This window comes from Protopterus annectens, chromosome 14.part0 (genome assembly GCF_019279795.1).
Source record: "Protopterus annectens isolate FY-2018-M chromosome 14.part0, PAN1.0, whole genome shotgun sequence".
Taxonomy (NCBI): Eukaryota; Metazoa; Chordata; order Ceratodontiformes; family Protopteridae; genus Protopterus; species Protopterus annectens.
Window position 1 is genome coordinate 850,797,102 of NC_056748.1, and position 12,749 is coordinate 850,809,850.

General features: G+C 38.6%; 1 protein-coding gene across 3 annotated transcripts in view; it reads right to left on the bottom strand.

Annotated features, from left to right (window-relative positions):
* The window catches only part of LOC122789293 (2-hydroxyacylsphingosine 1-beta-galactosyltransferase-like), a 381,755-nt gene that overhangs the window by 280,387 nt on the left and 88,619 nt on the right, over window positions 1-12,749 (bottom strand). The window contains exons 2-3 of one of the 3 annotated variants that reach the window (XM_044056606.1): window positions 7,422-7,559; window positions 6,218-6,430 (exon numbers count right to left, since the gene is read on the bottom strand). The exons of 1 other annotated variant lie outside the window; for it this stretch is intronic. In XM_044056606.1, the coding sequence (XP_043912541.1) occupies window positions 6,218-6,254 (37 nt within the window). In that variant the 5' untranslated portion in view covers window positions 6,255-6,430; window positions 7,422-7,559. The remainder of the gene's footprint in view (window positions 1-6,217; window positions 6,431-7,421; window positions 7,560-12,749) is intronic. One more of the 3 variants, XM_044056607.1, reaches the window with a different exon arrangement.

Here is a 12,749-nt window from a genome sequence, read left to right on the forward strand (position 1 = left end):
TTCCATAGGTTAATAGAAGGTTACTAGACTATTGGCTCTATGGCCTTTATAAGCCTAGCCATGTTATACCCTTGTTCGCTTATTGACCAAGTTGTATGGTCTATATTTGCAGTGCTAGTCTATGATCAGCACTGACCACCCTTATCCAAGAGGGACATAGGTGACATTTCAGGGTAAATTTACAATCGCCCCAGCCAGTTGTCTAAGCTGCTCTTAAATGGGGTCATTGAGGAGCTCTGTTGTAAGTAAATTGGGAGTTTGTTCCAAATGAGTGGCAATCTCTGGGAGATGCATCTGTCATTCTAACATGTCTTGTTAATGTCACAGATTAGGTTAAGATCCTTAGAATGACTGAATCTTATCCCATTTAACTTGTGGATGTGCAATTCCATTAGTGCATTTCCATTAGTGAAGGGTCCAAGACTGCTCTGCAAGCCAGATACAAATCACCTCTCAGCAGCCTATAAGATACAGAGTACAGTGAAACAGCCTTCAACCTGTCCATGTAAATCATGTGTTGAAGGCTTTGAATTTTCTTGGTGAGAAACCTCTGAGGTCTCTCCAGCTGTGGCAGGTGTCTCAGGTACATATAAGAAGGAAGCATTGTACTCTATTAGTGGTCGGATGAGGGATGAGTACAGGGGAGTTATATTAACATCCTTAGCTCTGGATGCATTTCCCTTACTTATGAGGTGTGCAACATAGGCCTTTCTTACCACTGTGAATACATAGTGATCGAAGTTAAGGTAGCTATCAACATGTGTTCCCAAATCTATCACCACAGGGTTTGAACTAAGGAGGGTACTATTAATAAATTTTCAAGGACTTCCCTTTTCCCAAAAGGCATGATAAACTAAATGCAAAAAAAAAAAAGTGTTAAGTTCGTGGCTATGGCACCAATCATTAAGCCCTTTTTGTAGTATGTCAGCATTGTTGGGGGACTCCATGATTGCAGTCATCAGTGAACCTGGTAAGCCACAGGCCTTCTATTTTTGCCTAGATTTCTGAAAAATAGATTCCAAACAGAAGGGTGCCCCGCAGAGATCTTTGTGGTACACCACTGGTAAGTGGTCTTCTAGTAGAGATGGAATCCCCAACTTTGGCTGTATGCATTCTGCTGGTGAAACAGCTGGCTACCCATCTAGTGATACAATGGTCAATTCCTAGCTGGGTGAGTTTCTCAATGATACCACAGCAGGGAATTATGTCAAAAGCCTTGACTAAGTCAATATAGGCTGTATGTACTGTTTTGCCTTCATCCAGGGCTTTGGTGACATTCTTGAAGAAATCCATCAGGTTTAATAAGCATGATGTACCCTTAACAAAGTCAAATTAGGTTGGGTAAAGAGTCTGAAGGTCACCTATGTCTTTGTTGATAAGGTCTATGATGATTCACTCCATGACCTTGCAGATAAGACTGGTTTGGCTTATGGGTCTATAGTTCCCAGGGTCAGTTGATGGACCCCCTTTGTGCAAGGGGATTACTGTTGCCATTTTCCACTCTGCTGGGACAAAGCCAGTATTTAGACTGTGGTTGAAGAGAGTGCCAAGTGGTTCCAGTAGGTCCTGTTTTAGACTATTTAGTAGGCAGCCTGCGATGTTATCTGATCCCAGAGAGGCTGCGTCTTTGGCCATGGAGAGTGCAGTTATGATGTGCTCTTTGGAGATAATAGGTAGTGGACTCATGACAGGTATGTTTTAGGGTATGTCTGATGGGGACAGGGGGTGATGTTTGCACCTAATCTGTCTGTTAGCAGGTTGGCAATGTCCCCTGGGTCAATACGAGTTGTACCATCCACTACTAGTTTGGTATAAAGCAACACCTTCCCTTTTAGATTTCTGATGTAGCTAAAGAATGCCTTGTGATTATCCTTAGCTAGAGATGCTAGTTTAGCTTCATAATTAGTTTGAGAGGACTTTACAACATATCTAATTTTCTTGTTCAAACTGTGGAGTGTGTCCTTCCTCTGCCGAGTCAGTTATTTCTTGTTCTTAGACATTAGTTTCTTCCTCGTTGTATAACCTATTTATGCTTTATGTCTACCAGTTTCTTCAAATTCAATCAAAAACATTTCATCATGAACATGAAACAGGCTTGTAACCAATTTTCTTTAAAATGCATCTAAAATGTAACTTATCATTGATATATTTTTTTCCATGACATTTAACACATGCCACCTAAAATTCTTAACTTCTAAATCATTTTCCCTTCCCCCATTCTAATTTCAAATTGTTCATGATTTAAGACAAAAAAAATTTAATTTATCACAACTTGCAGAATGTCTATATAATACACTGAATGTGTTTTGATTTATGACAGACTTTATGATCAGTAATATTCCTATACATGGGGGTCTCAGCTTTCCCCTATATCAATGAATGATTTAACAGTTTGGACCTTCAGTAATCAATCTATATTGAGAAAAATGTCCACATTTAGAAGTAGTCACTTTACTGATGATACTCTTACATATAGATAAACATTGCTCAAATGTTGATTTTAAATTCAGTCATTTTATTAACAACTTTTTCACCAAATTTAACTGACAAAAATCACGTTCTTTTTTCAATTAGTTTGTAGTATCTTTTTTATTTAATTCCCATCTGTTGAATGGGTTATGGCCCTCAACATTTATCCATTTTACTTCAATGAAATCAAATGTTTATCATACCATTTTTGAAATATAGCAAATTCTGTATTTTGAGAGGCAGTTAGGAAATCTGAGATGCACAAAGCCTACAGGTATATTGACAGGTGTTTAAAAGAAATGGTGGACAAAAGAGTTGCATTCAAAACATTACCTGTATTTTTGTTGATAACTTTGGGATTTATATGATGTGTGGAACTCCAAAGGTTTAAGTACAGAAGATCCACCTAGGAGACCTAACGTAGCAGGAGCAGGGTCAAAACTGAATCTATACACATTTTTTTTAAGAGTAAATTCAAGAAATATGCTCCATAAGCAATATTTTTTATTAGAAATGTCCTTAATTTTGTATCAAAGATGAAAAAAATGTGTGTCAAAGAGGGTAACATGTTAGTTACTGTAGATGTGCAATTTTTGTAATACGTCTATGGCACATAATGTAGGTATTGGATAGCTGTCTTGAGAACTTATGGAGTATAAAAGTTTGACAGTTAACGACACAAGATTGATTACTGAATTAAAGGGTTGTGTGTTATATACATATATATATATATATATATATATATATATATATATATATATATGTGTGTGTGTGTGTGTGTGTGTGTGTGTGTATATATTATATAAAATATACACACACACACACACACATTTTTGTCTGTCATGAAAAGCATTTTCAATAAAGGTGTGATATTCAATGGAGTTGCAACAGACCCCAGTTATACTAATTTGGTACTTGCATTTTGGGGAAATAAAATTGCTTATGGTGATGTATTTTTAAGAATATTAAATGTGGTTTTGTTTTGTGGATATATTTTTGTATAGGTAAGTACTTCAGAAAAATTAACAATTTTTACATCTTTTATAGCTCAAAGCAGTAACATACACTACAAAAGTTGATTTTGTACATCTAAATGTGTAGACGAAACTTTAAAAATCAAGATTAAATTAGAAGAACACAACTAGTAATGCTTTCCATCACATTAATAGTGTGCATCCAAAGAAATGAAGAGAAGGAAAAATATATAATAGGTTTATAGGTAGGTACTAGGCTATCAGCCCAAGGGCCTACATAAGCCTAGCCAGCAAGGTTCCATAGCTTACACCAGCCAAGAAAGTTATTTTCCTGTGCCACTGTCCAGCAGAGACACAGAAGTGATCCCCAGAGTGTATTTCCCATTTCCGATCCACTCAAGATTTTTCTTGAAGAGTGCTAATGAAGAACTTTGCTTGGCATAGATGGGTAGCTTGTTCCAGAGTCTAGGAAGTCTCTGGGACAGGAATCTATCCCTCCAACGTGTCCTGTTTATTGTGGTGACAAGGTTTAGGTCCCTAGAGCATGTAGCTCGGAGGGATTGGGATTTCTATAGGTGTAGCATGTCCAACAGCTCTGGGTTTGACATAGCTTTATATGTTAGGCAGAGATCACCTCGATATGCTACGTTGTAAAGCTGGAGTTTTTTGAGGCGGTCAGTGTAGGGCATTGTTTGAGGCCAGTAATCCTCTTTGTGAGGTACTTCTGTGGCCTTTCCAGCTGCTGCAGATGTCTTGTGAGGTGCATTCTAAAAGGGGCGTTGTACTCTATAATGGGTCTAATGAGTGATGAGTAGAGAGGAACAATGACCTCTTTTTTCCTGGATGAGAACCTTTTATGATGAGGTGTGCCATGTAGAAGGACTTCCTGACTACTGTGGCGATGTGACTATCAAAGGAGAGACTACTGTCCACCTGGGTCCCAAGGTCTCTATCACACATTCGGTGTTAAGTAGATTGCTGCCTATGTGGTAGTTCATGGGTACAGAGTTTTTACCAAAGGGGATGAAACTGCACTTTTTGGCATTGAGCTTGAGGCCATGGCTCTGACACCAGGCATCTGTCTCAGTGAGGCCCTTCTGCAGGATGTCCACATCATTTGGGGACTTGACTATGGCTCCTAGTTTGCAGTCATCTGCGAACTTCATTAGCCAGAGGCCTTCTGTGTTAGCCAGTACTTCAGAGAAGTAGATACCAAACAGGAGAGGTCTCAGGACGGAACCCTGTGGTACTCCACTTGTCACTGCTTTGAGGTCAGATTTGGAGTCTGCAACTTTTACAGTGTGGGTTCCGTCAGTGAGCCAGTTGGCAACCCATCTTGTGACGTAGTGATTTATACCTAGTTTAGTGAGTTTAGCTATAATTCCAGAATGTGGGATGGTGTCGAAAGCTCTGGCGAGGTCAAGATAGGCTGTGTGAACCACCTTACCCTCATCCACGGCTTTGGTGACTGCCTCAAAGAAGTCGATCAGGTTCAGGAGGCATGATCTGCCTTTCACAAACCCGAACTGGGTGGGATCCAGAGTTTGGACGTTACCAATGTCTTTGTTTATGAGTTCCATGATGATACGTTCCATGGCCTTGCAGACCAGGCTCGTCAGGCAAATAGGTTGATAGTTCCTGGGATCAGTGGTGGCTCCCCCTTTGTGGAGTGGGATAACTGTTGCTGTGCGCCATTCAGTGGGCACAAAGCCTGATGCGAGGCTATTATTGAACATGGTGCTTAAGTGGGGAGCCAGTTTGTTCTGAAGTTCGTGTAAAACGCAGCCTGGGATGTTGTCCGGTTCCATGGATGCTGTGTTTTTGGCTTTAGAGGGTGCAGCTTTTACCTGCATAGTTGTGATTACAGGGACTCTGCATTCTTCCTGTATAGATATGGGCCCTTTAGTGGGTGAGAGGGGGGTAAAGTTAGCACTGAACCGATCTGCCAGGATGCTGGTAATATCAGTTGGTTCTGTAATTTTCGTGCCTTTGTGCTGCAACGCAGAGCAGATCTTGGTGTTGCCATCTAGATTCTTGACATAGCTAAAGAATGCTTTGTGGTTGTCCTTGGATTTAGTGGCGATTTTGTTTTCATAGCTAGCTTTGGAGGATCTTATAAGGGATCTCAGCTTCTTACTGAGGCTAACCAGGGAGCTCCTCCACTCATGGGATTTTACTCTCTTTTGCAACAGTTTCTTCCTTCTGTTGCACAGTTTGTTTATGGCAGGTGACCACCAGATGGGCTTCCTTTTTTTGGAGGATAGCGTCTTGGTTCTGTTTGGGATAGCACGATCCATGCACTCGTAAGTGCTTATACAGTGCATTTGTGTAGGATTCAGCAGTTGTAACTGTATTGTCCCCATCTGCATGGGTGTCATGAAGTTCACCACTTCTGTCTTAAGAAGCATGAGGCAAAAAATTGGGAACTTGACACGAGGAAGAAGCAATGGAAACAGAAACGAATGTATTGAGAGAGAAATTTTTAGTTAGAGGATATCCTGTTAATATATGAAGGACAAATCACAGTGTTAAAAAATTAAGGATATAATAAGATGTAAATTGGGGAATGGGGATGGCCACAACCCATTAATATATCTAGATGATATTAAAAGTACAATACAAGCTAAAGGGATAATTTGAATCAGCACAAATGTTTTTGTAGGTTATACTGTGTGAAAAAGAATTACTAAAAAGGATATCATTTAAGAGTACTTCTCAAAATTTATTGAACAAAGTTAATCTATATGCAAGAGCATCATTAGCAATGTGGGTACCTTTTAACTGTAGATATTGTTCTCTATGTAGCTTCATTGCTGAGGGTACAAATTGCTATATTTCATCTATAAAGTCAGTTAGTTGCCCTGGATATTTTTCTTGTAGTTCCAATTTTTTTGTGCATATTGCTGCGTCTAGTGCATGTAAAGGATTTGATGTAGGAAAACTATGAACTTCCTCCTCAAGTGATCAAATTTATGAACATGAATATCCTATAAAAAGGAAAAATACATTAAAACATACAATGTAGGCATTCTGTAAATTGTGTTAAAATTAAAAAATTCTTTGTTTTATATCTTACAGCATCAAAAATATGAAATTACAAAAGGTGATAGGAAAAATTATTTAGAAGTTAAAGAATTTAGGTGGCACATGTTGAAAGACATGGAAAAACAGCATTCAATGTTGCTTTCTTAAAAAGAGTCTACAAGCATGTTTAATATTCGTGATGAAATCTTGGTAATCGGATGCAAAGAAACACAAAACTATTAATGGGTGTTTTTCAATGTCTTATACTTGTGGTGCTAAACAGTCTGATTTAAGTCCTGGTGGAAAATGTGCCATTATGATGAAAGCACTTACTGCTTTTTATTAAAAAATTCAAAAGTTATCATTAAGTGCTCATTTAATTTTCAATTTATGAAATAAAATATACTTGCCACTATATGATGCACACATGTAAGGTTACAATAAACATATGCAAAGTATAAACCACCACAAGACTTCCAACTTAAAATCCTCATTAAGCAATTTCATATGGGGATAGAACATCACTGATGATTAGCTTGCTGTGAAAAGCATTCATTAAATGTTCTGAAATGATTATGAGAGCAGAAAGGAGCTAAAAGGATGTACTAAAGAAAATAAAAAGTTACATCAGGAAATTACACCTATGTAGTGACTCCTCAAGTAGAGTACCTCCTTCCTCCATAATATAACAGTTTACTAACTTCAATGCATTATCAACTCGGTGATCATGAAAACAGAGAAAGGACTGCAAACCACAAACAGAAAAGTATCTGCTACGTGAGTCTGCACTGAATCTCAATTACAACAGAATTTACATTAGAATACAGACACAGTTTCAGTCAGAAACAATAACCGAAACAAGTTAAATACTGGCCAAAACAAATCGAGGGATACTTCTCAAATGTATATTATAAAATGATATACAAATATTCCATTACTGAGTTTAAGGCATACCTGCTCCTTAGCCTTTATATAGTCAGCAGACATAATTTGTGAAATGCACAGATTGTCGATTAAGCACAGGTGCTAGCAATTTGCAATGAGATACAGCATCTTCAGCTAACTGCAATGAAGTCATCAAAGCAACTCAACCTAAAAAATGGTAGGTAAAAATGTAACAATTTACTTATTAAAATGTTAGTCTTAGGTCTCTTACTGTAAAAAATGATATATATCTTACTAAACAGTCATTCCAATGCTATCAATTAGGAAATTAAATACTGTACTTTCATTTGTGATGCATGTCTCTCTGATTCTTCCATAACCTGGTAGATGCATGTCTCTCTGATTCTTCCATAACCTGGTAGGTTAAGATGAACGGTAGACAAGTCAAATCCTTCAGGTTGGGAGACTTGCACTACACTAGGACATTCAAGGAGAGTGTGCCGACTAAAGACATCACTAACTTTGTTGTAAAATCAATGGATGACAGCCTGCAGTGTTTTTAACACCACAAAAATCACTACTAAGAATGCTGCAGTTAGCTTCTCTCACAAAAACCACAGTTGCTCAGATTTTAAATTTCAGAGCCTCCTGCTTTCCTCACAAAACATATTGTACTTCATTTCTGAATTCATGTCTTGCAATAAAAAGGTCAGAGAAAATATGCATTGAATGATGGCCACGAAAAATCATGGAAAAACCATGACATATTAAGCACGATGAGCTTAATGCATACTATTTGATAAAGTTATTTCATCACTTAATTTTAAAGTTGTCAAAACATTTTGATTTTAAACTAGTTTTAAGTTCCTTAGTTCAGTTATGCTTACCATTTATAAGGAATGTGTTAAGCAAAAAAAGTAAACCTAGTTCTTTCTATGTATATCTCCCAAATATGCAACAAAGTCTAGAAGATTTAGGATATTTGCCTGGAAGTGTTTACATAGATATTTTTATGCTAGCTGACAGGTTCAGTGAAAACTTCTCCCCCCGTCCCCCCCACATATCCTCTAAAGCATCCCTACTACCTGCCCTCCACCTAATATCTCCAAGGAGTATGTCATAACTGCTCTCTCCAAAGCCAAAAACACAGTGTCTATCGGATCTGATAATATCCCAGTCTGCAATCTCAATGGATTAAAACAGGAACAAGCTGCACTGCTGGGTACTCTTTAACCACAGTTTAAGCATTATTTCTGTACCTGCTGAATGGAGAACAGCAACCATCATCCAGTTACATAAAGGGGGTGCCTCCACAGACCCTAGAAACTATAGATCCATAAGCCTGACCGGCCTAATCTGCAAGGCTATGGAAAGAATAATCATGGACCTTATAGGAGACCTCCAAATGCTTGACCCAGTTTGGCTTCGTTAAAGGGAGATCTTGCCTCTTGATCTTGGTGGATTTCTTTGAGACAGTCACCAAAGCCCTGGATTAAGGAAAATCCATGCACACGGCCTACCTGGACCTGGCCAAGGCCTTTGACAATATTACACACTCAGGCATCATTGATAAACTCACCCAGCTGGAGATCAACCCATATATTGTCAGGTGGGTTTCAAACTGGCTCACCGATAGAACACACACAGTCAAAATAGGTGACTAACTCCACCAGCAGACCCATAACCAGTGGTGTTCCACATGGATCTGTGCTGGGGCCCTTATTGTTTGGAATCTACTTCTTGGATGTACCGGCTAAAACAAAAGGTCTATGGCTGACCAAGTTTGCTGATGATTGCAAACTGAGTGCAGTCATAGAGTCCCTAAACAATGTCATCAACCTACAAGAAGGGACTTGCACATACAAATGACTGCTGCCAAAGTCATGGGCTAAACCTCAATGCAAAAAATGCATTATCATTCCCTTCAGCAAGGGCAACATCCCTGCAGATTACCACATTAATAACACCCTAAGCACGCAATCCGTGGTGAGAGATTTGGGCACACAGGTTGACAGCAACCTTTCCTTTGACCACCACATCTCTATAGTGGTAAGAAAGGCTTTCTACATCACCCACATCATAAGTAAGGGCACTGCATTCAGAATAAGAGAGGTTATAACCCCCCTGTACTCCTCACTCATCAGGCCACTAATAGAGTACAATGCTACCATTGGTATATACCTTACCAGGCACCTGCAGCAACTGGAAAGAACTCAAAGGTTTCTTACAAAGAAAATTCAGGGTCAGCATATGTCATACATTAGCAGACTGAAATCACTATCACTATACTCTGTGTCTTACAAACTTCCCAGAGGTGACCCCTGCCTTGCATATAAAGCAATCTCAGATCCTGCTCTAATGGAAATGTTGCAGATTCATAAATCAAACGGTACAAGACACATTCACGCTAGGGAACTCAACTTAGTATGTGATAGCAACAGGGCTTGCTGAAGAGACAGCTATGTCTCACAGAGGCGACCTCTCCTTCTAATTCAGGTGAAGCACAGCCCCTCTCTAACCATATTTATTTACGTATAATTTGGATGATTTGATGGGAAACCGCAACTTCACCCAGGGAGTTTCACCTGTGTTCCTCTTGGACAGGGTCAGTAGTTGTTGACTTAGTTCAGCTTAATACCTTGAAGTTCTTGGGAACAGGGGTTGTACCTAGCTAGGCTTGTAAGGGCCCCAGGGCCATTAGCCTAGTAACCTCCTATAATCCTATGAACAGTGTTAACCAGCCTTGGTGTAGTTTCTAATAGCATCTTTGGAAGCTCAAACTGTTAACAGATCTCGTGGACTGGGAAATAACTTGACTTCGGATAAGAAAATGGCAGATGAAAGTAGCAATTTTAAACATTACAGAAAATTAAGAGCTTAGCAAAAGAGAAATAAGAGATATCAGTTGCGGACATGGTTTATAGTAAGACCCAAGAGAAAAAAGGTTTAGCATATCACAGGAACTCTGGCCAGTGGCATGGATAGTGGAGCAAGAATAGAGATGGTTCATCTGGAGTAGAAAAGGATACAGAGATGAGAGTAATGACTTGCAGCACAGGTGGAACAGGAGGAGAAAGCTGGTATCACAGACATAGAAGTTCAAGTTTATTTATTCTGCTTATAAGATAATGTCGAGTCAAAGTGCTAACATCAGCCTCCCTGAACGTATCCTAACAAACTAACCATCATTCTTTTCTCTTCTTATTTTTCCCCCTCATAATCATCCTCTGTCTTTATTTATCTATTCCTTCCTCTCTCTCCTATCCACCTCTTCACTTTCTCTCTCATTCCTTAGCTGCTTACACCTCCTAGGATACTGGTACAGTTCATGTATTACATAAAGAGTATAAACATCAGCCTGCCTTTGCTTCCCATGTAAACTTCTTATGCATCTTTATCTGAAATTGTAACAGTATTGTTGGCATTTTCTTTTGATTTTGTCTTTCAAGTATTATTAACTACTGTATTGGTTCTTAAACTGTATTTCAATTGTAAAATTGTTTGAATTATTTGGAGCTTTTCTCCCCGTGCCTCTGCTGAAAAAGGGCTTTTGGCTTAGTCAGACACTCCCGGTCAACAAATGCAAAATAAATAAACAAATAAATAGCATGCAACTTAAAGAATATAAAATGCAGTACTGAGTTTCAGATAGTTGGTACAAGAAGTGCCACAGCACGTGTCTGTTGCCCTCAAGCAGTCAGAGATGTTAAAGGCTTACAGCTATGAAAAACAATTGTTAGGAGTGACCACACATTTGCCATATAGATAAAAAATGTGCAGATTAATGATGTACTTAAAGAGTTTACTAAAATTTTATAGTATTTGCATAGGTGCAATAATGCTATCAGTACTGCATATTCCAAGAAAAAAGCAGAACCAAGGAGAACCTGTACCAGTTGAGTGCCTGAATGTAATTGAGTCTAGTGAACATGTGACCAGCACATGTACATTTACTGTTGCAGAACCAGACAAATCTTTTTTGGACTGATACTCAAGTTTGTAATAAAGTTTAAAAAAAAAAAAACAGCTTTTGCAACTGGTATTTGCCATTCCAGGAACAAAGTATTTTTCTGGGATTAATGTAAACCACGGCTTCATTCAACGGTAGAAAGACTGAAGCTTTAGTTTAGCATATCAACGCCTGAAGCGATTCAGAGAGCAGCTACATAGTTAACTGATGAACCTGAGGTTGTGTTAACATAAGAGTCAGACCAAATAAATGTGACACTAAGTGAGATACAAGACACTGAGACAGAGACTCAAGTTGAGCAAAAAAATTAGGTGCAAATTTCAAGCTACAGGCTTGAGATATATGGAACATATGTCCTAACACCTGAAAGCCTGAAACCAGGTGAAGAAAACATCAGTAGTGAAATGCCTTGCACAAAAGGAAAAAAACAGTGTCATGTGATTTCATGGAATTGTGCAGTATGATTTCTAAGCCTATTCTAAACTAATACAACGTTTCCATTAAGAAAATTATTGTAACAGGACATGACATGGAACAATACTGGTCTACAAAAGAAGAAAGGGAGATTTGAAATGCACAAATGGGTAGACAAAGTATCCACATTAAAAAACACTAATGAATAATTCAGTCACATTACAAGCAGATGCCAGTCAGAATGGAACTGACAGTGATTCTGCAAAAACAGAAACTATGTGCTTGATCCCTTGGAGTATGAGAAATATACTTCAGTGAGAGAACTACTTGCTACAATGTACTGTTGTGAAAAGCCTCACAGTAGATTTAAGAGAAAAGTTTTCAGCAGTATGGGTCATAAGCCAGTGCAGAGTACACAGAAATTGTTGTACAAGGAGTTAAAGTTTTTAAAATTATAACAAAATGTTGGTACTGTATTATCACAACCAAATTTCCAACCTTCCCAAAATCGTTATGTTTGGCCAAAAATCTCAATGTAGCCTTAAAAGGGGTGTGTGAAGTAGTAATTAATAGTGTGTCACATTGTGTATGAGGCAGGAAAAGGCTGACTGTCTTATTTGTCGGGGACATATTTTTCCAATATAAGTTACTTTCACATCAAATAAACTGGAGTTTGGCTTCAGTGTCTTCATTAGCCAATGTCATCTTCATATAATACGTTAAAGTATGGCAACTTGTGATGATCTTTATTCATGTAACTGTGACTTTTGGGTCGATCCTGTGTTTCACGTCTCACACTTTTTAACCTCTTGCCTTTCATTACTCGGCAGTGACAGTATGTTTTTTTATTTGTATTTGGATACTGTGATATTGTCAGTTACGACTTTTAGTGGTGCAGCGGTAGCATTGTTGCCTCACAGCAAGAGGTTCTCCCATTCAATTCTCCGCTGGAGTGTGGGGAGTGCCTTCTGTGTGGAGTCTGCATGTCCTCCCCGTGGTTGAAAGACATGCGT